The 26,403-nt window shown below is 44.5% G+C and overlaps 1 protein-coding gene across 1 annotated transcript in view; it reads left to right on the forward strand.

Moving 5' to 3' along the window:
- Positions 1-2,403: 2,403 nt before the first annotated feature.
- ENTREP2 (endosomal transmembrane epsin interactor 2) overlaps positions 2,404-26,403 on the forward strand; it is a 349,185-nt gene continuing 325,185 nt past the window's right edge. The window contains exon 1 of the mRNA XM_012764608.3: positions 2,404-2,622. Coding sequence (XP_012620062.3) covers positions 2,404-2,622 — 219 coding nt within the window. The remainder of the gene's footprint in view (positions 2,623-26,403) is intronic.

Raw genomic sequence — 26,403 nt, forward strand, 5'->3', positions numbered from 1 at the left:
CAAAATTTCCTGTTGTGTTGCTTGGAGCTCTCTTTGCATACCACTCATAAACAGAAGAAATTGATTCCCATGTGTTTTAGAAGCACATCCAATTCATAAATGGGAGTTCAGTGGAGGCTGGCAACGTGCTCCCCCCATATTTAATTCACCACCAACACCTCCTAAACATATTCCAAACCCACTTGATTCTGGGTATCTCCATCATCCCTTTCTTAATAAAAAACACTGTCACTTTTTGCCCAGCGGACAGTAACAGCCTCTGAACTCTTTCACTTGGGCACCCCTCAACCCATTTTCAATACTGTAGTCAAAAAGCTTTAATATCAACCTATCATCTGATTCTTTTTATATTTTTTTGCACCATGTAGTACTCTCCATAACACTTAACCCAATGCGCTGCCAGTCTCCCCACCAGACTGAAAGTTCCCTGAGTACAGGAGGCTTGTCAGCTTTTGCTCATCCTCAGATCCTCAGTGTCTGGCACATAGTGGGTGCTTAACATCTTTTTTGAATAGTACACAATGTCAATAAACTGTGTAATTTACTAATTTGTTAGGCTGATTGTTTCTCTCCTAGTCCCTTAAAGGTGGGATTTTTCTATTTCTTCACTGATGTACCCTAAGAACCCCCCAAAATGCCTTGTGATTAGAGAGTCCTTTATGAACTTTTGTTGGAGGAATGAATGAATGAAAGAATGTGGGAGATGACCACAGTCAGACTCCAACTCCCTGCCAGTCCCCAGTCATGCTTTGTATTGTTTCAAGCCCTTAAAAAGCGCTGCCCTGTGAATTTCAAGGCAGAAATGTCTCCAGGAAATTGGAATCTGTACTGGAGTGCTCCAAACAGTGCGGTCAGAGGCTTAGTCATATTATAGATGAGAACTGGGGGAGAAGGCGGCCTTTGGCCATGGGCCAGCATTTTGAGGTCAGCCACTTTATCTGTGGAATTCCCCACTCCTGTTCATCTCTTGGCCATCCCATTAAATTGGAAAATAAATCCCATCCCTGCTAAGGTGTTGGCTGATAAAGGCTTGAGCCATTGCCCCTTCAAGGGGAATTTGCATTTTAATAGAGGCTCGTCAAGCCCCAGAGGAATCAATATCTCTAACGGTGAAATTTCAAGCACCAGCAACTGAGATATTTTGGGGCGAGACTCGCCAGTGTTTCTCATCCAACAGGGGACTCCATAAGTTCTGCCAGAGGCCATAGAAGAATGGTCTCGGGAAATGACCTGCCATTTCCCTTTATTACTTTGAACTTTGCCTTTTTATGTCTGATCCCTTCAGACTTCCTAATGCTTGTGGGTTTCTTATGTCAATATAGCCCCTTTCAACACAAGCAGTCTTAAATGTCCCATTAACAGGCCCACAAAGGAATTATGACAATCAAACTTCCAGGTTTTCTAGGTATTCCGAGGAAGCCAATACTTATAGCTATTTAAAACACTATGTTAGCAAGGAGTAGAGATGGTTCATTCAGTTATCAATGATATTGTGCATTTAAATTCGTTTTGTACAATTTTTTAAAAGCCCAAACTTTTGCCTTGTATCAAAAGCCATGCATACGAAAGGTGGGCGAGAGACATCATGTGTGACCTGGCACTGTTTTAACTGCCAAGTGCTCCTGAGCCGAGTTCTCAGCTGATGGCTTGGGAAATTTCGGAACTGTAGAAAAGCAGCATCTTGGCTGTTGGGCTTCTGCATTCGAGAGAGGCTCCTGCCCGCCACACCCGGGGCCCAGGGCTCGCAATTTGCCTCCTCTCCACTCCCCGCCCTGCCGGGCAGTGTGCCGGTCCCCAGCGCCGCCGCGCGCGCCCATCCCGGGCTGGCCCCAGTCTCCGCCGGCTCGGCCGGCCCGCGGGCCCGGCTCCCAGGCACCTTCGCGCCGCCGGCCGAGGGCTCCGCCGCGAAGGCTGCTGCCCTCGCCCTTGACGCGCCGCGGTCCCCACCGTCCTCCCCCAGACCCGCCGCCGCCCTGGCGTGAGGCGCGGGCGCGGAGGCCGGCCGCAGGGACCGCACCTGCGCCCCCTCCCGCCCTCCGCGCGGGGTCCGGCTCCCGCTCCGGCCCCAGCGCGCGGCGGCGGCGGCTCGCGCCCGGCACGGCGGCAGCGGCGGCTCGCGCCCGCGCCCGGCCCGGGGAGCGCGCGGGGCGGGCAGGGGAGGGCGCAGCGCGGCGCGGCCGGCGGCGGCATGGGCGCGGGCACAGGCGGGGGCTGCGGGCGCCCGGCTCCCCGCCCGGCCCGGCCCGCTCCCGGCGCGCGGCCGCCGCAGCTCCCGCGGCCGGCGGGGAGGCCGTCCCCGCACCCGGCGCAACTTGCCTCGGACCCTCTGTGAGGAGAGGCGGCGGCGGCGGCGCGCGCCCGGGCCGGGCGGGAGCCGGGCGAGGCGTGCGGGCGCCCGGCGCGATGCCTCCGGCCGGCGGCCCCCGACCGCTGCGCCCCGCCACGCTGCCCCGCAGCCTGTCCCGCCTGCGCGAGTGCCCGGGGCGCTCCCGCATCGTGCTGGCGCTAGGGGCCACGCAGATGGCGCTCGGATGCCTCATCGTGGCCGTCAGCTTCGCCGCGCTGGCGCTCACCACCTCGGCCCGCGTCCGCCACTCCTGCCCCTTCTGGGCCGGCTTCTCGGTGAGTGTCTGCGGCCAGGCAGGGGCAGGGCTCCGGGACCGCGCGGGCGGGGGCGCGGGGCGCTGCGGCCGCCCGGACGCCGCCGCGGGCGCCAAGTTCCGAGCGCGAACGCCCAGGGCCGAGCAGCTGCAGCGCGGGGTGCAGTTCGAAACTCCGGGCAGAATAACTCCGGGGACCGAGTCGGCGCTCTCGGAGCATCGCGTTCCCTTTCCTTTTGCGCCGGTCCCCGGAGTTACTTTTCTTAGAGGAACAAGCCAGACTCCCGCCCTCTGCCAGCCCGCAGCGGCCGGAGGGACCGCTACTGGGGACTGGGCGCGCTGGGGACGCGACCTAGCCAACCAGGTGACAGCGTCCGAGGCCAGGTGGTGGAATCCGATCCCCGTGCGAAGCAGCGTGTCAGCGCGCTTCTCGCCTCTGCGGCGGCCCGAGCCCGGGGGCTGGGGCGCGGGCGCGTCCCGTCGGGTTGCGGGTCAGTCCGGGCGGCGGGGACCCGCCGCACTCCTGTGGCTGCTCGCCAGCTTGGCATCAGGGACTTCTTGTTTACCGCGTCTGCCCCGAACGGCGTGTTTTGTGGGTGGCTGGACAGGGCAGGCGACCGGCAGCCGGCGTCCTGGGTCGGGGCGTGTTTTCTGAACTCTAGATTTTGAGGATGACCGATTTTCAGTTAATTGTCCTCTAAATTAGAGAAGCCAGTGATTAACAAATCTCCATAGGAGAAGGACATTAGGAAATCTCTATTAAAGGAGTGACTGTTCTCAAGAGTTAATTTTTGGCATTTTGTAGCATTTTGATGAAAATCATTTTTCCCCCATATTAATAAAGAATTGACATATGGGCATGGGAAAGATATATGCAGAGCACATGTTTATAAAGAGGCACTTGTTCTGAGAACTCTTGACATCTACAAGTACTGTTGGTTTATGGTGCTGAAATACATCATAATGGCTTACATTGTAAACTGAGTATGTTTTAATACCAGCTGCAGAAATCCCAGCTAAGCCTTTGTAATTAACGTTTGCTATTTGTTCTTGAGTTTTGAAATTTGAAAAATCTGTCCAGCTTAGCTTTTATTTATTTATTTGTTTGCTTTGTAATGGTCTTTGTTCTCTAAGTTCATTGCATGGCTTTTACGATGAGATCTGAGCAAAACTGCCTCTGGAACACCCGATCGATACAGGTGTGGTTGTTCATCCTAATGGGGGTATTAATTTTCAAAGCTTATTTCAGACCAAGGGTGAGTCTGGAGAGCTGAATAGGAACAACAGAGTGTGTGGTCACAGCTCCGAGTGTTCAAAGAAAAGAGAGGAGATGGGAGGCAGGCACACCGGAGCCATGATTCAAATGCTTCTCTATATATAGTCTTCACACATCTGTTGCTCAGTTTTTAGCATTATTTAATATGCATTGTTTTCATGTCTGTCTAGTGGGCACTGAGGTTTAAGTCTGCTGGAAGCAGCCTACAGGTGGCAGACTGGTGAATTGGCTCCACCTCCTGGCTCCTCCCTAAAGGCCCTGCCCCCACTTCCCGGGTATAGCCTTAAGTTCCCAAGGGTGTGGAAAGAGAACTGCCTTTTAATAATAAACCTAAAAGGGAAAACATTAATTGGACACAGTAGAAAAGCTATTTATCTGAAAAATGCACATTTACTGCATTTAGTCTAAGGAGTTAAATAAATATGTAAAACAGTTAATTAGATTTGCAGTTCCAATGTTCCATTCTTCAACTTGTTAGTTCTAACTTGTTAGTTCTAACTTGTTAGCTATAACTTGTTAGTTCTAACTTTCTATGATTCGCAGTAATTCCAGAAGTTCTCCAACGGCAGACATTCCTCTGCACATTTTAGGCTCTGGGGACCAAAAATGAACACAACATACTCTGCTTATTCTGTGCTGGGTCCATCTCCCACTCTTCCACCCTTCTGTCTATAGTCTCAGGGTCTTCTTTTTTCTCTTTCAACTCAGTTTGCCACAAGCACCTTGAATATTCTTTCAATACAATACAGTATATACTGTTTCACCTGTTGTCTCCACCCTTTGCAGAAACAGTGGACAGTTATGTTGGGACAGGTTTGCATGCTAGCATGGTTGTGAGAAGCTAACACTGGCCCCTTGCCCTGTATATGCCTGCCTTTGAGACTGGGAATTAGTGCAGCCACCTTGCAAGAATGTTCTTCATTTAGGAATGGTGACTAGCATGGCTGGCTTTATACAAAAATCCAGCCTGAGGGGCTTAAGACTGCACTCTGTTTCCTTTGAATCTTCTGAAATGAGACCTATGTGCTCTTTAGCAATTGCAGGTGTCCTAGGCCCTGTGTGGTTTGTACATGGTAAAGAACCATTATAGAAACAACTCTCCTCTCTATTTAAGCAAAAAAAAAAGAAAAGAAAAAGCGAAGACAAGCAGCCCACACTAAGTGAGCACCTACTTATTGTGTGCCAGATATGGATCTCAGTCTTTTACATGCTAGTTATCTCTCAATAGAGCAGGTTCATTATTTTCTTTGCAATTTTATTAATGTGGAGAGCTCAGAGACAAACAAATATATTATGAATTATCCATATTACCAGTTACATATGTTGATAAAACACCATGTAAACGTTACACTGGTGTCCTGGGGTGGACAGTGATTCCTGGTGCTCAGGGTCTGTGCAGTTCCCTCTCTTTGAATTTGGACTGGGGCTCTGATTTGCCTTAGTTGGTAAAATATAGCAGAGCTCAGTATGTCTCAGTTCCAGCCCTGAGCCTAAAGAAGTCTCAGCACCTTCATTTGAGTAAACTGAAGGGCAGTGGGATTAAGTACCTTGCTCAAGGTCACTTACCTAAGAAGTGGTTTTGAACTTAGTTGCTCTGACTTTAGAGGTCACACTCCTAACTAACCATTAGACTTAACTGCCAAGGTGGAAAGGGATGGAATAAACCATGCTGGTAAAGGGGACTCATAAAAGGAAGGAGGTCATACTCTCTATTTCTTAGGAAAGGCATGAAATATGCCTGGAAAGGTGAAGGCACATGAGAAATTGAAGGAGGCCAGAGGTTTGTGATCAACACAGAGCTGTGCAGTTTCAGTCACTTGAGGGCCACCTTCAGACGGTTTTCCTGTCCTGGGCCATGCCATCTGCAAATTAGGAGGTGGATCTGTTCCCTTGGGGATGAATGCCCTGCCCATTTTGAGAGGTGATGAACTGTAGCTGGGGGGAGGTCTTGAATAGTTATCTCTCAATAGAGCAGGTTCATTATTTTCTTTGCAATTTTATTAATGTGCAGAACTCAGAGACAAACAAGTATATTATGAATTATCCATATTACCAGTTACATATGTTGATAAAAACATAGCCACTGGGAGCTGACTCTGTGCATGTGTGTGCGTGTGTGTACATGCACATGTATGTATTTTATCCTTTAAAAGCAGTTCCACTGGATTTTTTTCATACTCCAAAAGCAGTATATACTTGTTGCAATAACTGAAAATTGAAAAGTATGTGCTTTCTTCTACCCCAATCTCTACCCATAGGTAACCAGCATTACCAGTGTTGTTTAATGTGATCGTTCTACACTTTCCTTTACAGTCATAAAATATGCTAAAATTTATATGTATGTATGGAATATGTTTTTCTTTTTTAAAAAATTATAAAAATGGGATTATACCACACACATTACTCTATGACTTCTTTTTTAATGGATAGTGAATATTCCCAGCCATAATAATAATTTTTCACTCATTATTTTTAATGGCTACAGAATAGTCCACAGTATGAATTATGACAGTTTATTCAGTTATGCTCCTGCTGGGAATATTCTGGTATCACATCTATATGTCTATTAACAATGCTGCTTATTTAGCCTGAGATTCCACTGCTTGTTTTTGAGGATAAATTCCCCAAGGTGGAATAGGTAGTCAAAGGGTATTCAAGTTTGGAGTATTGTTAGGTGTTGCTGGATTAATTTTCACAACAGATTGTAGTCATTCCCATCCACAGAAATAATACCTGAGGGTGCCCTTTTCCCTACCCTCTAGCATTGGATGTTAGCAATCCTGATCAGTTTTATTAATCTGATGGAAGAAACAGTTATTTCATTGCTTTCATTCAATCTGAATTTCCATGGCTACTTTATTATGTGTTGCAAATATTTGCTCATGTGATTTAATTTTTGGCGCCTTTTGTTATATAAAAAATTTTAAAACCTTTTACATAGTCAGATCTATTTGTTTTCACTTTTACAGTTCCTGGATTCTTTTCTTTTAGTTAAGAGGGTCATCATTACAGAGGTCACATATTCTCCTAAATTTCCTTCTAATGTTTTAGCTTTTACATTCACATTGTAATTCATCCAGAATTTATTTTGTGTATATTATGAAGGGAGAGCCTAACTACTTGCTTTCAGACCAACCTCCCATATACATGTGGTTCTGTTTTGGGACTCTATTCAGCTCTACTCTTTTGTCTAATTCAGAGTCAATACCACCTTGTTTTGATTCTAGCAACTTCATGGTAAGTTTTACTAACTGGTAAGGTATATCCATTGATGCTGTTTTTCTTTTTTAAAAGTGCTATGGCTGTTCTCCCTTATGAACTTCAAAATATCTATGTCTGGTTTCTGGTAAGACCATCTTAGGATTGTATTGGAATTGCATTACATTTATGGATCCATTTTGGAAGTACTGACAGTTTTATCATATTCAATCTTCCAATTCAGGCACAAAGTATGTCTCTTTATTTCTTTGTTCCTTGTTTTATACCTTCCAGAACATGTTTTATGGGGATGCATTCATTGTGGCAGAGTAGTTTTCCGCTTTCTCTTGAACTCCTCCTGAAAACGAAACCAATCAGCAAGACAGCCATAGATAAAGCTCAGAGAGGACATGGTCCACAAGAGTGGTGGGGAGCCCTCTCTTGAGTTCCAGGACTGGGTGGGTGTGGCCAAACCTGCAATGGGACCTGCAGAAGAGTAGCAGTGGCCTCAGGGGAGTGATGGGAAGTGAAAGGAACTATGGATAGATGGTGGAAACCCACACCACCATGAGTTGCCCACCCCTTAAGTGGAATGGAAGCCTGGATGGGCAGATCTGAGAGTAGCTGACAAAACTGGAAAGGTCTTCTCAGGCTTCTGCAGGTGAGAATATCACATTACGTGAGGATGTGGGAGAGTCAACACGATGTGGTGGCATAAGCCTTGGAGAATCTGAGAAATGCACAATTAGCCCTCCCTTCTAGAAGGCCAGAGCCTTGCCCTTAGCAGAAATGACTGGAAGCCAAATTGAGCAGGACAGGAACACAGATGGCAAGAGAGAGTAGGTTCAGATGGTGGAGGTGGGGAGGGGGACCCCAAGAAAAGAGATTGCAGAAACTGCTCTGACAGCAAAAGATAGTATCAGAAGCTTAGAGCACAGCCTTGGAAAATAAGATGTTCAAAGTTCTAGAGCTGGAGCAAAGGGCTAGAAGTAATAGATCTTCCTGAGCTTTGTAAAGGTTCTGGACTTAATGCTGAGAAACAAATAAGAAGATACATGGGGAGTTCCTATTTTGGGTCTTCCACAGATCAGTAGAGTCCAGCTGGGAGAGCTGTCCTAGTCCATCCCTCCATTTGTTAGGAACTTTCTCCTAATAGAGCAGGAAAATCCACCTCATTTTCATTCCCCACCACATGGGGAATGAAAAAGGAATATGATCCAACCTCACACAAAATGTATTCAAACAAGAAATGATGACAATGAACAAATGGTACTGCAGAAAATGAGAGCACATCAGCAAAATTATAAACTAATATATCAATATAATCTAAAAATCCCCAAAGATTTGCAAGAGTAGTATCAATCAGAAATTTTAAAAAACTATAAAATATATGGCTAGATAATAGGAAATTATGAAAGGAAAACAGAGATATCAGGAAAGAACTTGGAAATAATGAATTTCAGAAATGAAGACTAAATTAGAAGGAACACAAGAGCACATTGATATCATAGAAAGCACAGAAATAAAAATAAGGGATGAAAAGGAATGAAATGAAAAAGATAAAGGGAAATAATTAAGAGAAATTAATAAACATAGGAGATAGGCAAAGAGGATCCAATATATGTATAATTAGAGTGTCCAGGGATGGAAATACAAGGCACTAGAATAAAATAAATATTTAGAACTATAATGGAAGAAAACTTCCCTGAAAGGATGCACTGTGTAACTGGGAAAAATCAATGGAGAATAGTCAACATTGAGATATATCCCTGTAAAACAATGGATTTTAAAGGTAAGGAAAAAGTCCTTTGGGCATCCAGGTGTAAAATCCCGGTCATTTGTAGGTATTGTGCATTGGAATGCTCATAGCCAAACTCTATGCTAGAAAACAGTGAAACTGCATTTTAAAAAATTTTTGCAGTATTTTCTGACTTATGGAAAAGTTGCAGAACAGAACTAAGAAATCCTGTGTCACTTCACTTAAATTCTCTAATTGTAACCATTTTATTACATTTGCCCTATGGCTCGCACTTATGCACTCTCTTTCTCAATGGAAAAAATATATCAATTGTCATTACTCTTTTTTTTTTTTTTAACCTTTGGGGAGCAAGCTATAGACATGAAGTCGCATCACTCCTAAAAATTTCAATGTATATTTCCCTTAAAAACACTCTTTACATAACCAGCATAACTCCCTCCAAATCAGGAAATCAACATTGAAGAAAACATTGCCATTCAATCCATAGACCCATTCCAATTTTACCAGTTGTACAAATAGGGTTTCTTTTCCCTCTCTGGCCTGGGAACCTACCAAGGAATATGTGTGTGTCTCATGTCTCTCCACTCTCCTCAGTCTTCCTCTGTGTTTTATGTTTTCCACAGTTTTAAAGAGCACAGCACAGGCCTTACAGTGACGTAGGATGACCCTGAACCTGTGTCTGTCTGATTTATCCTCCTGGCCAGACTCAGCTCATGAGTTATTGGCAGGACTATCCCAGAAATGATGCCATGCTCTTCTCCGTGCGTGAAGTCTACCCTTCCCACCATGTGTGATAGTAACCTTTGATCACCTGGTGTTGCTGTCTGCCAGGTGTTATCTTTTTAAATTTAAATTCACCATTTCCTCTTTGATTATATATTGTGGGGAGCTTTTCTGAGATTGTGCTAATATCCTGTGCGTGGTCGGACCCCTACCCTTCAGCTTTCTCATCTGTTGATGACTGCCACCTGAGTCAGCCTCCTGTGCGACAGTTGCCAAGTCATGGTTCTCCGTTTCCATCATTCCTTCTACATTTATTAGTTGTTATTCTGCTGTAAGAAGAGCTTTCCCCTTCTTTCCCATCTACGTATGTGTGTATTTTAAAGTTTGTAGCAATGTAAACTCATTTTATTTAAATGAGTTACCTATTTTATTTAAAGGGTTGTCATATACTATCATTATTTATTTTGATGTTCAAACTGTCCTAACATGTCTGCATTATACACTGTGTATATCCTGACTTTCTGACACATGAGGATGTTCCAGGCTTATCTTGTACTTCTCCTTGTTCCATCCCTGAAACCTGTGATTTCTCCAAGGAGCCCTGCTGCTTTATAATTGAGATGGGTGTTCAGATCAGGTGGTCATTGCTGAGGGCCATCATTGCTTGTAGGCCCTCTCAGTGGACACACACACACACACACACACACATTCTGGTGTTTATTGATATTGTTGTTCAGTTATTGTGTATTCTTGATTTTTTTTATCTGCTAATTCTATCTGTTATACTGAGAGAGGAATACTGAAATCTTCAACTATAATTCTGGATTTTTCTATTTCTCCTTTCAGCTTTGTCAGTTTTTGCTTTATCTTTTCTGGTGTCCTGTTTTTAGGTGCATACATATTTAGGATTGTTTGTCCTCTTTGTGAATGGACCCTTCTACTATAATGTAATGTCCCCATATGTCTCTGGTAATGTTTTTCCCTACTGAAGTCTAACTTGTGTGATTATTAATATAGCCACTCCAGCTTTCCTATGATTATTGTTTCATGGTATATCTTTTTCCATATTTTTAATTTAAACTTACCTATATCATTATATTTGTAAATAAAAATTGTGTATATTAATGGTATACAGTGTGGTGTTTTGATATATGAATAGATTGTGGAACGATTAAATCAAGCTAATTAACATATCCATCACCTCACATACTTATATTTTTTGTGGTGAGAACATTTAAAATCTATTGTCTTAGCAATTACCAAATACATAATGCCTTATTACTGTAGTCACCATGCTGTACAATAGATTTTCAGAACTTATTCCTCTTGTCTGACTTTTTGTTTTGTTTTGTTTTTGAGACACAGTCTCACTCTGTTGCCTGGGCTAGAGTACCCTCATGGCGTCAGCCTAGCTCACAGAAACCTCAAACTCCTGGGCTCAAGCAATCCTACTGCCTCAGCCTCCCAAGTAGCTGGGACTACAGGCATGTGCCACCATGCCTGGCTAATTTTTTCTATATATTTTTAGTTGTCCAGCTAATTTGTTTCTATTTTTTTTTTTTTTTTTTAGTAGAGACGGGGGTCTTGCTCTTGCTCAGGCTGGTCTCGAGCTCCTGAACTCAAATGATCCTCCCGCCTTGGCCTTCCAGAGTGCTAGATTTACAGGTGTGAGCCACTGCGCCCGGCCTGGCCTGACATTCTTTACTCTTTGACGAACATCTCCCTATTTCTTCACCCTCTTCCCCCAGCCCCTCATAACCATTATATTCTCTGTTTCTGTGAGGTTGACTTTTTTAGGTTCCACATGTAAATGACCTCATGCAGCCACTTTCTGTTCCTGCCTTATTTTACTTAATGTCCTTCATGTTCATCCTGTGTTGTCCCAAATGACAGGATTTCCTTCTTTTTTAAGACTGAATAGTATTCCATTGTGTATACCCACCACACTTTCTTTATCCATTCATCTGTTTATGGGTACTTAGGTTGATTCCATATCTTGGTTATTGTGAAAAATGCTGCAATGTCCATGAGAGTGGAGATACCGCTTTGACATACTGATTTCATTTACCTTGCTCATACACCTAGAAGTGGGATTGCTGGATCATGTCGTAGGTCTATTTTTAGTTTCTTAAGGCAGTTCCATACTGTTTCCCACAGCGGCTGTGCTAATTTACATCCACACCAAGAGTGTGTACGGGCTCCCTTTTCTCCACTTCATCACCAACACGTGTTATCTTTTGGCTTTTTAATAAAAGCCATCCTAACAGGTGTGAGGCGATATCTCATTGTGGTTTAAATTCACATTTTCCTGATGATTAGTGATGATGAGCATTTTTTCATGTACTTGGCATTTGTACGTCTTCTTTTAAGAAATGTCTATTCATAAATTCCAGTTGCTCTCTCTCGTGCTTTTCCATTCTTCTGGTGGTTATATTTTTATCTTTAACAATCTATTTAAATCTGCCTTTTCTATTAGTACAGCGCAGTAAATGAGAGCCATGATTACTGTCCCTCTCATTTAAACCTTGTACTTTCCCACCCTCAGTTCCTGCTGTTCCCCCTTCCTCTTCCACCCACCCTGCGGCCCCATGGGGAAAAACCTTCGGAACCTTTCCATGTTCTTGGTTCATTTTTAAAGACTTCTTCAAAAGGAAACTGACCTTGGACATTATACAGTCTACATAGTTTGAATATGTGAGGGAGAATTTTTTCTTTGTATTTCCCTATTTTATCGGGGAAATCTTGAATTGGAATTTTGAAAAGGTCAAAAGTCCTGTATCCTATGGTTTTATTGAAGAGCAAAGAAATTGTGATATAGCCTGGGATGGTTTCTTCAGATTACTTCGTGTTGTTTCCATATTTGTTGGCGAGCTCAGACCACGTGGCAGGCATTTTGCCATTGCAGAGCTATTTCAGGGTGACAGTCTTGGAAGGGAAGGTGCTGACAGGCACAGTAAAGGACACAGCTTCCTCCCAGCCCTCAGGCTCCCCCCCCCCTTGGTTCCCTTCTGGTGGGTGGTGCCAGTAATGGCTCCTTGTATTCATAGCTTTTCGGGAGGCTCTGGCTGCGCGTCCGCCTGTGTGACGGCCAGGTGGGGCCCGGGCCTTCCATTCTAGAGACCAGGTGAATCTAAGGTGCAATTTCCAGGTCTGTTGTACCCCAGCACACCCAGGCTTCCAGCCTGTCTGAAGTTCTTTAGGCATTTTAGATGAACAATTTTTTTTTCAGCTTTATTGAGGTATGACTGACAAAAACTTGTGACTATTTAAGGTGTACAGTGTGGTGTTTTAATGTAAGTATACCTCATGTAATCATTCCCACAGTCAAACTAATTACCACATCCAGCACCTGACAAAGTTACCTTTTTTGTGTGTGTAGTGAGAACACTTAAGATCTACTCCCTTAGCAAATTTCAAGTATACAGTACAGCGTTATTAACTGCACTTGCCAGATCGTATTCATTTTATAACTGAAAGTTTGGACATTTTGACCATCTCCTCATTTTTGATATCATGTTTTGGAGTTAATGGTTGCAAGTTATAATCACGGACTGCTCTTAACTCTACTTCCAACTATTGATAAAAGTGTCATATTTTACCTAAAAGATGCAGTAGAGTGAAGTGGATGGAGATTTATGGAGCCCACAGGAATTGAGGATGTTAAAATATTGTCATTTTTGAGGGGAGGAAGGAGAGATAGTGAGTGAAGTATTTAGGGCATAATAAGTGTAAACAACGACTTTTGCATTAGCAGCTACTAGAGCCTGAGACATAATTATCACATAAACATGCAGGTTATTTGTTCTAAAGTGAGTCCTTAAAAGTTAAGCTTATTCTTTTACAGAGAAAACAGAGAACATTTGGAACTTTATAAGAAAGCAAATTTTTATTTGAAAAATAAACCATGAAGTTACCTAATTATAAGAGAAATGCTCATTTCTCATTTATGACGAGAAATTATAGGTAATGGCTTTGATAGTGAATATAGATAGTGATTTTGAAATACCATGAAAGGGCTATGGTAATGATACCTGTTTGACATGTTAATAAGCAGCTTAGTCACAATGAGCATATACTCATCAGAATCCCCTGATTTTAAAAAAGTACTTTTTTTCAATCATACCCCACAGAGTTCTTTTCAACCATTCACAAAGGGATACTACTTTTTTAGAAACTGATTTTTGACCCACTGTCAGAAAAAGGCAGAGAAACATAGCATCTGCTTTGCACCTGCCAATTCACTGAATTCAGCGTTGGGTCACCCAGGCCCCCTCTCTGTGCCCGCCTTTGCCTTGGTACCACGGGAGGGTGTGAGGCATAGCAGAGCTGACTCCTCTCAAGATGAGGAAATAACATCTAAGTAATGCAAGTGGGTTAACAGAGCCCTCTGTCATAACAAGGAGTAAATAGCTTCTCCTCAAGATTGTCTTTGTTTTTGAAAAAAGAGAATGTATTAAAAATAATGTTTATATATGTATATTATATGGTACTTTATTTTTTTTTTTCTTGCTATATCACCAGTAACAAAAAGAGAAAAAAACAAAAACCCAAGAACCCCCCTGAGCAAGGCACCTGCCCAGTGACTTCAAAGGTTCTGTACCTGTGGCTGTTCCCAGTAGTCCGGACACGTGCCCCTCAGTGAGGGGGCGGGATCTGAGAGAGTTTAAGGAAAGAGATAGAGGAGCATCACTTCTGTGTGGAGGAAGAGCCCTGGTCTGGTAGGGAAGGCACATACTATTTGTGTATGTATATATGTTTTATGGTGGTGGTGATGATAAAAGTAATATATGTTCATGGAAATTAAAATTCAGACAGTATGAAAGGTGCAAAGTGGAATGCAAAGTCTTTTCCTCAGCTCCCACCCTCCTATTCCTCAGAATTAAATATTTTCAACCTTTTATTGTCACTTCCTTGGTGGCAAACATGTCATTGTCTTCATGCCTCATGTCATTGGAGAGATGTCTGATGCCAGTCTGGTTCATCTTCTTTCATTGGTAACCTAACCTTGTTGTTATTTTCTAGAAGGCTAGGGTCTGCTTTTTGTTCTTGGTGTTCTGATATTTTGCGGAATTTAGTGAAGGGTCTTAGGTACTCTATGTGTCTTTTCTTTAAAGCTGAATTTTGTTCTTTGATGATTCCCTCACCTCTCTTTTCTTTGTTCTTTTTAAATGGAAATCCTGTTTTGGGGTGTTTGGCCTCCTGTGTTGATATTCTAGGTACCTTAATTTCTCTGTCATATTTTCTGTTTCTTTGCCTTTCACATTATAATCTAGGAGATTTCTTCAACTTCATCTTCTGGACCAGGTATTGCAATTTCTAACAATGATTGCAGCAATGACACCAGGTTGGATGGTTGAAAGGACTCCAGAGATTCCCCAGGGTGTTTGCATGAGGAGAGGTTGCACGAGGAGGAAGGATGCACAGGCAGATACCAGAGAGGGCCTGCCCACCCATGTGCCACTCCCAGGGTCCTTTCTCTGTCACACTTTGTCTTCTAATTGTGAGTCATTAAGATATTTGAGACATTTTGGTCACATCAGCTGGCAGCTTCACCTTTGGATGCCTGGGCTGGGCAGCAGTCTGTCCTGCCGTATCTTGGGCTAATATGAAGAGTGCCTGTTCTGGGGTGTGACTTCTCACTTTGGTAGCTGAAGAGGCAGGGGGCTCATTTCTCGGTGAGTGCAGCATTCTTTTGGCTTCTGTCTGAGAATGCACACGAGTGCTGTAAGTGCTGAAGCAAGGGCATGGGCGTCTGCAGACCTGGGGGCCATCTGTGCTTCCCTAAGTAGCCTTTAGTCACCTGGCTTTCTGTTGCACTTCTTGCTTTTGCTCTTGGAACTGTGGACTCTGGGGGTTCTTGGGTGCAGAATATCTTATCCCTCTAAAGTCTCTCTCCCTCATGTGCTGAGCTGAAACTCTTCTCTCTGCTTCCTCTGCCAGTTACTGATCTTAACTTTTCTTCATAACATTCAGTGGCCTTCTTTTTCTCATCTTCACCCAAATGATCCCCATCAGCAGAACTCCAGGGGAGCAACTCGTAGTTTCATACTGGTTAGCAGAGCCCCAATCCAGCTGGCTCTCCTGTGAGTCCTGCCCCCGTTTTCCAAGTTTCATTCCATACCTCTTTTTCCACTGCCTGGTGGAAACTTTTTGGACCTTACTATAGTTATTGCAAGAATAATATTTTTGAAAATTTAAATTGACCCATTTTTTCTTTCCTGTAAATCATGTTACCCTGCAGCTCTTCTACCCATTAAAGGAAGGGCATTCATTGCTTGGGGGCAATAGCAGGTATTATCTAGATACAAAGAACTCATTAGTCAGCTTTGAGTCCCAACATTAACTTTCTTGAGTCTCTAGAGAGATTACAGTCATGAAAACCAGGGTTTGTTGCAAGAGAAAAAGAATCTTATTCCAGAAGCTTTCCTTTATGTACAGAGAGCAAAGCTAGATGGCCTGAAAATTGTTTTATTCTTAAGCCCCAAGATGGTAGGACGGAGGATATGATGGAGGGAAGTGCCATCCACCAGAAGTAGGAAGGAAGGGGAAGGAGAGAGCTGTCTAGGGCTGGGAGGAGGAACTCTGAGAAGTTGGGAGAGAGATTTGTAAGTGAAGAAGCTTCTTGGGTCCCTGAGAAGGGACATAGTACTGGAGCACCCTGCCCTCCTCCACTGGCAGAAGCCAGGTAGGTAAATGTGAGAACTTTCCTCTCCATGCCCTCCAACATGATGCAGGAGCCATAAGGTAGCACTGAGGGAGGGAAATGTCTAGAACAGAGGTGGACAATTGTTTTTCTGTACAGGATAGTAAATATTTTGAGCTTTGTGGGCCATGTGGCCTTCTGTGACAAGTCCTCAACTCTGCTGTAGTGTGAAAGCAGCCACAGACAATTCATAAATGACTGGGTCTGGCTGTGGTCCCATATAACTTTGTTTATAAAAGCAGCGGCAAGATGAGGCTCAAGGGTCATAGTTTGCTGACCTCTGGTCTAGAAGCTCGGGTCTGAGATTTCCCATGGACTCTATGTGGGATAACAACATCTGGGAGTTTCCATGTTGCTGTGGGACACTTATAAGTGCACTGAGAGTGGAGTCAGGTGGTGCCATGAGGGCCTCTCAATGGTAGGAAAACAGGGTCCCCTAGATGAGGCTGTGGAACAGACGTCCACAGCTGTAGTGCAGGCTCAGAGAGTCCTCAGGACCACCCAGAACTGAGGTGGGACAGAGGCAGCAAGGGGACATGGCCATGCTTCCCGGGAATGATGGTCATGCATTGCCCCTGTGAGGGACACCTTTGTAGTGTACATAGCAAGGGCAAGGACTGACACCAAAAGATGGGGCCTGATGAGCTTTGCCTCAACAGGAAGACATTCCCTGGCCCAGACTCCTCTCTCCCTGCACCACTGGGCACTCTGTCACTCATGGAGTTCTTTGCATTTGAGGCTGTCACCTCCCTCCTCCTGAAATGCCCCATTGCCAACTTCACATCTCTACTTGGACACCTCTCAGGCACCTCAGATTCAAGATGTCCCAGACCAAGTTCCTCACATTCTCCTCTAGTTGTGTGTCTTCTCTGCTTTCAAGGGGGGGGTACCACCATTCTCCCAGTTCCACCTACCAGACACCTGAGTGTCCTTCTTAGCTTAGCTTCTTGTGATCACAGAGGCCTATTGATTCTTCTTCAAAAATGTCTACTTCTGCTACTGTGTGTATCTCTTATCCAGATTATTTTGGTAGCCCCATAACTGGCTTCTCCACTTCTACTCTGGTCCCTTCAATTTGCCCTTCACGCAGGGTCCAGAGTGATCCTTACAGTGCGAACGCAGAATGGCATGTGGAGTTCCACCTTTGCTAGTGGCGGGCCAGGTACTGGGACTAACCCAACTTTGGGAAACTAGAAAGCTGAAAAGTGGAATGTGTTAGGTTAGGTCAGTGTGGGGTGGGGTAGGCTGAAGGATGGTCCCCCAAAGAAGTCCACATCCTAACCTCTGGGAGCTGTGAATATATATGTCTTATACAGCAAAGAGGGACGTTGCAGATGTAATTCAGTTAAGGATCTGCAGATGGGGGATTATCCTGGATTATTCATGTGGACCCAGTGTAATCCCTAGGGCCTCATAAGAGAGGGGCAGGAGATCTGAGTCAGCAGCAGGAGATGTCATGATGGAAGCAAGAGTTTGGGATGACGTGAGGAAGACAGCCACGTGCCAGGGAATGTGGGCAGCGTCTAAAAGCTGGAGAAGCTGAGGGAACAGATTGTTCCCAGAGCCTCCAGGAGTGTGGCCCGTGGACACCTTTAATTTAGCCCAGTGAGGCTGATTTTGGACTTCTGACTTCCAGAACTGTAATATAATGAATTCGTGTTGCCTTAAGTCACTAGGTCCGTGGTAATTTGTTATAGTAGCAATAGGAAACTAACCCAGCTGAGCAATGCAGAGGGGATACTAGGAGAACCAGAGGGGAGGATTGTTCACCTTCTGGTGGTGAAGGACGAGAAGCCAGGAGTCCAGTGGGGCTTCAGCTATGGGGCACAGGCCTGTCTGTGCGGAAGGGAGTAGGCGTGGTTCCCACACTCCCCAGGTGCAAGGCCCCCTTGGGTGAATGCTAAAGGAGGGGGTGCAGCCACCTGTCCACAAAGTAGATTGTGCCCAGAACAATCACAGGTGCTGAGATTTCTTGAATGCTTACTTTTTTGCCAGACACTATTCTAAAAGTGTGACACAATAACTCATTTAATCCTAGCGGTTACCCCATGAGGAATGGGTGAGCCATTTTGTCCAGGTGATCCTTGAACAACATGGCGATTGGGGGCACTGATCCCTGCACAGTTGAAAATTCATGTATAACTTTGACTCCCGCAAAACTTAACTACTAACCCTCTGTTGACTGGAAGCTTACTGATAACATAAACAGTTGATTAACACATATTATATTTTGTATGTTAGATGTATTACATATGGTATTCTTACAATGAAGGAATCTGGAGAAAAAATGTTATGAAAATTATAGGGAAGAGATAATATATTTACTAGTCATTAAGTGGAAGTGGATCATCATTGAGGTCTTCACCATTGACATGTTCACATTGGGTAGGCTGAGGAGGAGGAGGAGGAGGAGAAGGAGGGGTTGGTCTTGCTGTTCCAGGTGTGGTAGAGGTGGAAGGGGTGGAGGAGGTAGAAGAGGAGGCAGGAGAGGCAGGCACACGCGGTGTCACTTTTTTTTTTTTTTAGACAGAGTCTCACTCTGTTGCCCAGGCTAGAGTGCCGTGGTGTCAGCCTAGCTCACAGCAACCTCAAACTCCTGGGCTCAAGCAATCCTTCTGCTTCAGCCTCCCGAGTAGCTGGGACTACAGGCATGCACCACCATGCCTGGCTAATTTTTTCTATGTATTTTTAGTTATTTGACTATTTTCTTTCTATTTATAGTAGAGACGGGGTCTTGCTCTTGCTCAGGCTGGTCTTGAACTCCTGAGATCAAACGATTTGCCTGCCTTGGCCTCCCAGAGTGCTAGGATTCTAGGCGTGAGCTACCACACCTGGCTGTGGTGTCACTTTTATGGGAAAAAAATCCACATATAGGTGGACCTGTGTAGTTTAGACTCGTGTTGTTCAAGGGTCAACGGTAGATTGGAGATCGTCTGGGAAGCTCCACCTGGGGGGAAGTGTTTGAGTAGAAGTGGGGGAGGGTGTGCAGGGATGGAATGAGAGATGGCAGGGTTGGTCTGGGAGATAATGGAGAGGGTGGCACATGCAGAGCCTGGGCGCTGGGGGACTTGCTTGGTCCCCAGTGTGGATCTGCTGGGGCCTGTAGCATGGCCATAGTCCACACAGGCTAAGTGTGTTTGGAAGTCTGTGTTGCGTTGCCTGTCCTGCATGGTGGGCTCAGATGCCTGGGTGGGAGTGGGAGAAATCAGGCATGGGAAACAGCAGAGCTGTTCTCCCATGGGGGTGGCTGCAGGGGCCTGCTGGGCAGGGACAGCCACGGTCACACGACAGCAGGCTGCTCCTCTCTGAGTGCCCGCACACCCCCTCCTCTGCCACTCTGCTTCCAGGAGCAAGAAGCCCCACCTGCACCCCTGTCCTTGGGAATGGGTGAGTTTATGAGGGGCAGGCATCCCCTGACACAGATAGGTGTTGAAGAAGAGTTTGTGAAATGATCAAAGAATGACTGGCCAATTCTTTAACCTCTGTAAGCTTCATTTTGTCATTCGTGAAAAAGGGGATTGAATCTGAGTGCTGTTTTCCAAACCAGACTGCACTATGGCCTAGTGAAGGTATTTAGACAGTTGTCACCTTACCCATTAAGATATCCACATTTATGACAGTGTAATGTTCTAAGGTAAACATGAGCGATTGGCACAGATTTCTAGGAGTAATGTCTGGTGGGGATTTCTGAGCGTTCCCAGATGATGCGGGACCAGTAGGAGCTTGGCAAGGGCAGGCTGAGCTTGAGGGAGGGAACATGCCCCTGCCTGCAAATCCAGGTACTGGAACAAGGTCACACCAGGAATTTTTGCAATGCAGGCCTTGTAAACAAGTTGTTATTTATTTCTTTTCGGCTGCAAATGAGTGCTACACAGAGCCTGTGGAGGTGAACATTGAGCGGGTGTGGATGTGAAGCCGTCCTGCCAGCTTCACCCTCCTGTGTCTCCAATGGGGACACTGCGTCACCTGGGCCGGCAGCTTCTCTGTTCTGGCCTGAGTCTCTTGACTGGGCTCTCTTGGTTACATAGATGTGGCAGGTGGATGCCTGCGGGGAGGGTGGGGAGGTGGGCCTGTGATCAGAATGGTTTGCGTGTCAACCCCCACGCTGCTCCCAGGGACCTTGGACTATGAAGCTGGTTGCAGGGAATAAGGTGGAGCAGTGTGCGTATGAACTCTGGGCTTTCGGAGGGAAGAAACCGAAACCCTACTCCTCCTCCCTGAGTGGAAGCTACGGTCCTGTAGGGTGGTATTGATCTAAGTCAGCTGGCTTAAAGGAGTCCTTGAAAGCACAATGGGAAGTCACCAGGAAGGAGAGGAACCTGGGCCAGAGCCCGGCGTGCAGGTATCTGACACAGCACTGTTTTAGAAAGACTGATCTTTTACAATTGCATTCTCCATAAGTAAGTTAAATGAGCTCTTCATGCACTGGCTGCCCGTGCTGAGGTCCTGGGGGGTTATTTGCACATGGACAAACTCGTAAGCTCGGGAGAAGGAATGCATTGTGCATGGTGCACTCCCACGTGTCTAGGAGCAGAGCGTTCAGCTCTTTGCTGTGGACCGAGGGCCCCGAGATGGCTACCCAAGCGCGTGCCCTATGAGGGTGCAGCCTCCCGAGTCTCACTGGCTGCAGTGCTGAGAGTCTGAGTTAGAGAAGAGCATTCGTGGGCACTACAGGTGGGAGTGTCGGGAGCTGCCTGCGTGGGGCTGAAGCTAAGGGAGAGAGAACTTCAGAGGACAGAGCCTCGAATGGAGGAAGAGATGTGATGGAGACAGAAAGAATAGAGAAGGTTGGAGAGCCAGAAAAATGTGTAGGAGTCAGCCGGGGGAGGGGAGTACCCTGGAAGATCTTGCAAGAAAGGCTCAGAATAAATATTTATTTTTATTACTCTTGGGAAAACTGTTTGCTGACATTTTTCAGGGATGAAAATGCTGTATAAACCAATGAATTAGGAAATATTTTTTATTTTCTCTGTTCATTGGAAATTTTGCAAGGAATTTTCTTTCTTTGGGAGAAGCTCTCCTACACAAGCAGGAGACTGGGGGGCTTTGACAGGGAGAGTGGGCAAGGCAGTGGTCAAGAATGACTTGTTCGCTTTGTGCTCAGGAGGATGTCTGACTTGCTTAGGGGGAAAGAGGAAAGAGCTTGGAAAAGAAGGGTGCAGCCCTCAGTAGGGGAGATAGGGAGGGTGTGGTGCCCATGTTTTCTTCTCCAGTTGTGAGAGCTGCCTGGGCATGTGGCCACTCGGCCAGCGGGATATCCAGGCACATGTGAGTAACCAGGTAACCCGGGTGGAGCTACTCTGAGCAATGCGAGAGTGACGCGCTTACACAGAGCATCATTCATCATAGCGGTGCTGCAATAGGTTTGTGCAGGTTTTCCTATAATAATACATAGAATGAAAGCAGGGTAACACAATTTAATATTTTATTGTTAGAGGACTTTCTTCCTTAAATTTTTTTATTTAAAAATACCATTTAGTTATTTTTGGAAATACAAACAGTACCAAAAGAGAAAACAATTTTTGGCTTGTCCAGCAACCTTGATTCTTTCTTCGGGGAGAAGCTGTCACACACTGATTCATGGTTCAGGTAACCCTTGTGAGCATTTAAAGGACAGGCTGGTTGCTGTGGCTTGTGCCTGTAATCCCAGTACTTTGGGAGGATGAAGTAGGAGAATTGCTTGGGGCTGGGAGTTCGAGACCAGCTTGGGCAACATAGCAAGACACTGTCTTTTAAAACAATTGTTTTTTAAAAATTATCCAGGCACGGTGGCACATGCCTGTAGTCCTTGCTACTCAGGAGGCTGAGGTGGGAGGATTGCTTGAGCTCATGAGTTCCAGGTTATGGTGAGCTATGATTGGGTCACTGCAGAAAGACCCTGTCTCTCTCTTAAAAAAAAAAAAAAAAAGACAAAATAAAACTTATGCAGCGTCTTGTTAGAAAATTCAGGTACTACAGAAAGGTACCAAATGACAAAGCCACATCTGTCTTCTCTCTGCAGGGGTTTCCCCCCAGGCAAGGAGATCATGGATGAATTTGCTCTCCTAGTACCTTCTTTGTCTGGGCGTCAGAAGGGAAGATCCTATGCACATAGTTCTGACCTTTCTTAATGTCACTTAATGCATCTTGTAGCTCACTGTTTGACTATATAGCTCATCTAATTATTTAAAAGTCTTCATGGTGCTGTATTGAATTACTGTAATGCAATTTATTTAATAAGCTACAATTATTGATCCGACACCTCAGTTTTTCTCATTTTTGTTACAACATACTTGGAAGTATATGCTAGCATTTGTAGGAATCTTCATAGGGTAATTACCTAGCCAAGAGATTTCTAGGGCAGGGGGTACATGCATTTTAGATGGAGATAGATATTTCAACTTACCTCCAGAACAGGATGCACAGTTTACAAACCCAGAAGCAAGCAGTGAGAGAGAATTCCCCAAGCCCTTCCCTGGCCTCTGTGAGCATTTAAAGGACAGGCTGAGTGCTGTGTGGCTTATGCCTGTAATCCCAGTACTTTGGGAGGGTGAGGTAGGAGAATTGTTTGAGGCCGGGAGTTGGAGATCAGTAAGCTCCACAGCCAGCTCCTCAGAGAGGCCTCCCTCACCACTCTATTACTAGGAGTACTGTCTACTTTCTTGTCCTGATCTTTATTTTCCTCAAGAGTACTTAATGCTACCAGAAATTTGTTTGTCTCACTAAAACCCAAACCCCATAAAGACAAAGATTTTGTACACCACTGCCTCTCTCATGCCTAGCCTGCAATGAACCCGTAGATCTTTGGTATTTATTTCTTAAATGAATTAATGATTGGATTTTGATTCATTATATTTTAAAACATGATAGGGCTAATTCCCCTTGGCTCTTTCTTTTTCTTTTCTTTTTTTTTTTAGATAGAATGTTCCTGGAATTCCAGTTCTAGGAATCACAAATTATCCTCAGCCTTAAGCAGCTTAAAATGGTATTTTTATTTTGTTCATGTTTTTTCTTTTCTTGAGACATTTGGAAGCGCTTTGCTGGGTGATCCTGATTGGGGGTCTCAGGTGATTGCGTCAGGTATAGACTGGGGCTGCAGTCATCTGAAGACTCAATGGGGAGGGAGATCCTCCATGTCTCCCTCCCATGGCTGGCAATTGTTGCTGGCTGGCAACTGGGAGTCAGCAGAATGTCTACTGTGTTCTCTCCAGCACTGTGGTCTCAGGGTAGTTGGACTTCCTTACAAGATGGCTGCTTCCCCCAGACCAAGTATTCCAAGAACACCAGGTAGAAGCTGGTGGCCTTTTCCAGCCTTGTCTCAGAAGTCATATGGAGGTCATTTCCTATGTACTCTATTGGCTGAAGCTGTCACAAACATGTCTGTATTCAAGGTGAGGGGACATAGACCCTACCTCTTGGTGGGAGGAGGACAAAATCACACTGCAGAAAAGCATGTGGGTGGGTGATATTGTTGTTGCCATCCGTAGAAAATACAATCTGCTACACCTAGTAATTCTCATGTTTGGTTTTTCAGATTATTATTGGCATCATTTTGTCAATTTCCAAAGTAAATTCCCAAATCCTCTTGGTATTTTAATTGATTTGTAGCAAATTTACAAATTAATTTAGGGAGAATTAATAACTTTACAGTATTGAACCTTCTAATATGGGAACATATTGTTACTTTTAATTTAATTTCTTCTTTGTGTCCCTTTGGAGAATTTTCTAGTTTTCTTTGTATGGGTTTAGCCCACATCTTGTTCAGAAGAATGCCTTAGCTGTGCCGTTCTCTTCAGGTGTCACTGTGACTGGGGTCTTTTCAGTCTATCTTTCCTAAGTGTTTTTACTTGTTTATAGGAAAAAAGATAATTTTAAATTTTACAAATAGTCCACTTACTAAATGTTCTAACTCCTTTTAGAAGTTTTAAAATTTTGATTCCCTCGTGTTTTCTAGGTGTGTAACCTATCTTTTGCCAAAAATAATAATAATTTGTCTTATCTGCATTTACTGTTATCACAGATATTCTGGGCCCTAATTCTATTACTCTTTCGTCTAGTTTATCTTTTTTGTTCTCTTTTTTTCACCTTTATTATTATTATTACTTTTTTTTAGAGACTGGGTCTCACTATGTTTTCCAGGATGGTTTCGAACTCCTGGGCTCAAGCGATCTTCCCGCTGCAGCCTCCCCAGTACTAGGACTACAGGTGCAGGCCAGTGTGCCTGGATTCCTTTTTTGTTATTTGAGTGTGCTCATGTGGTATTTCCCTGCTTGTGCTTTGGATGGCTTAGAGTCTACTTTTAGTTTTCCCAGTGGTTACTCATATAACTCTATATATTTGTTAAGTGTAACCTTCTACTTCTTGATTTAGCAATTCTTAAATTGTATCTATTATCTACTTGCTATGAAAACTTAAAAATTACCACATTTTCCCTCTGTCTCCTGGGCTTTTTTGTTTTGTTGTTGGATTACATTTTCATTTTAAATCCCAGGCATACTCCCTTTCTAGGTTTGTCAGTTTTAGGCCACATCTTAATGACTATTCATTAAGACGAGGGAAGGAGTGCTGCTATGCTTGTTTCCATTTTCCACTCCATACTGTCCAATTTAGAAGACTGTTCCTTTGACATTGTCACATTTGAACGTTTACCATCTGTAACCACATGCAAGAGTTTCTTGCTTTCCTTCCAGCAGGGAGTCACAACATTTATTCCATTTCTGGGAGGACATGGAGGTGTTGGGGAAAATTCTGCTTATTCTCTGAAGGCTGCCTTAAGCTGTTTCCCTTCTGCTACTCTCTAAGTTGGGGGCTGCTAGTGAAATTGTTCAGGATTTTATTTACTTGCTTCTCTCTTGCTTCCTGCTTCCAAAGAACCATGAGGACCGACTGCGGGGAACAGAGGCTTGGAACCAGCTTCGCTTTGTCGTTTGATTTTGGCAAAGGGATATTTTGATTTGGGTTTCACTCTTCCATCTTCCTAATCTTTTTTTTTTTTTAATGTAAGGAGGTATTTGAAAATTCAGAACATATTGCTAAAAGTGCAATATTCCCATCAGTGTCTTATTTTTCCTTTTTTTGTGCTTTAACTTTTTATTATCTTTGTGAGAGATGATTATCTTCTTTTTAGTGGAGAAGAACCATTTATTTAAAAAAGTTTTGAGACTTGGATAGATAGATGAGAATTGGTATGCTGTGATGCATAGTGGCGTTTCAAGCAGAACACTCCCCCTTATTATGAATATAGCTCCCAGAAGTACCGGAATCTATTTTAGCCATTTTCACAGAATTCCACACCAGGATCAGTGCCCAAACCTCAGCCTTGGGCAATGACAAGTGAAGACAGCTTTGTGACCAGCGCTCAGCACAGACACCCTGCCTCCCTGGGGTTTGAAGACTGGAAGCTCTCCCACTGCTATCTCAAAATCCAGCTGCCTCCATGATTCGTGCCCACTGCTTTATACCACTCACCGATTGGCAAAGCCAAGCTACCTGCCTGAGCCCTAGCTGCAAGGAGGCTAAACAAACTTTTGCTTCTACCTTGTCAGGGAAGGAACTTGTATGGGAAATCCTCCAGTTGTAGGAAGCCTGTTCAGCCCACGCTGGATGGCCACAAATTTGACAAAGCTGTGTGTTACTGCAGGGCTCTCTGTGGGGCTGACTGCACTGGAGCCATGATGCAGCTGAAGGAGGAAGCATGGCAGGGTGGAGAACCCATCTGGCGGAGGGGAGAAAAGCTGATCACGCCCATGATTTCCTGTATTTAATAGCCTGTATTTCCTGTATTTATTAGTGGCTGTGGGCAGATCACTGGCTCTCTTTGACCTCAGTTCCCGCATCTGTGAAAGAAGAGCTCAGGAAGGATGGTGTGTAAGTTCCCTTCAGGCACTTAGGAAATGTTTGCTTGTGAGTGAATGAATGAATCTGTTGTTGATTGGACCTCATAGAAAGAGAAATGACACCAAAAGTCATAGGTGGGTTACCTTTTGGTTATGAATTTGTTTTAAATTAGAATATTTTTATATTCTAGCAAAGTCCTGGAAATTCTTTAGATTTGAGCTTTTTTTAAAAAGTTAATTTATGGCAAGAACAAGGAAGCAACAGTTATCAAGAAAGTTTCAATCTGAATGAATTATTAATGATTTTCTTAGCATTTAGAACATGCGGA

The sequence above is a fragment of the Microcebus murinus genome, chromosome 7 (assembly GCF_040939455.1).
Source record: "Microcebus murinus isolate Inina chromosome 7, M.murinus_Inina_mat1.0, whole genome shotgun sequence".
Taxonomy (NCBI): Eukaryota; Metazoa; Chordata; class Mammalia; order Primates; family Cheirogaleidae; genus Microcebus; species Microcebus murinus.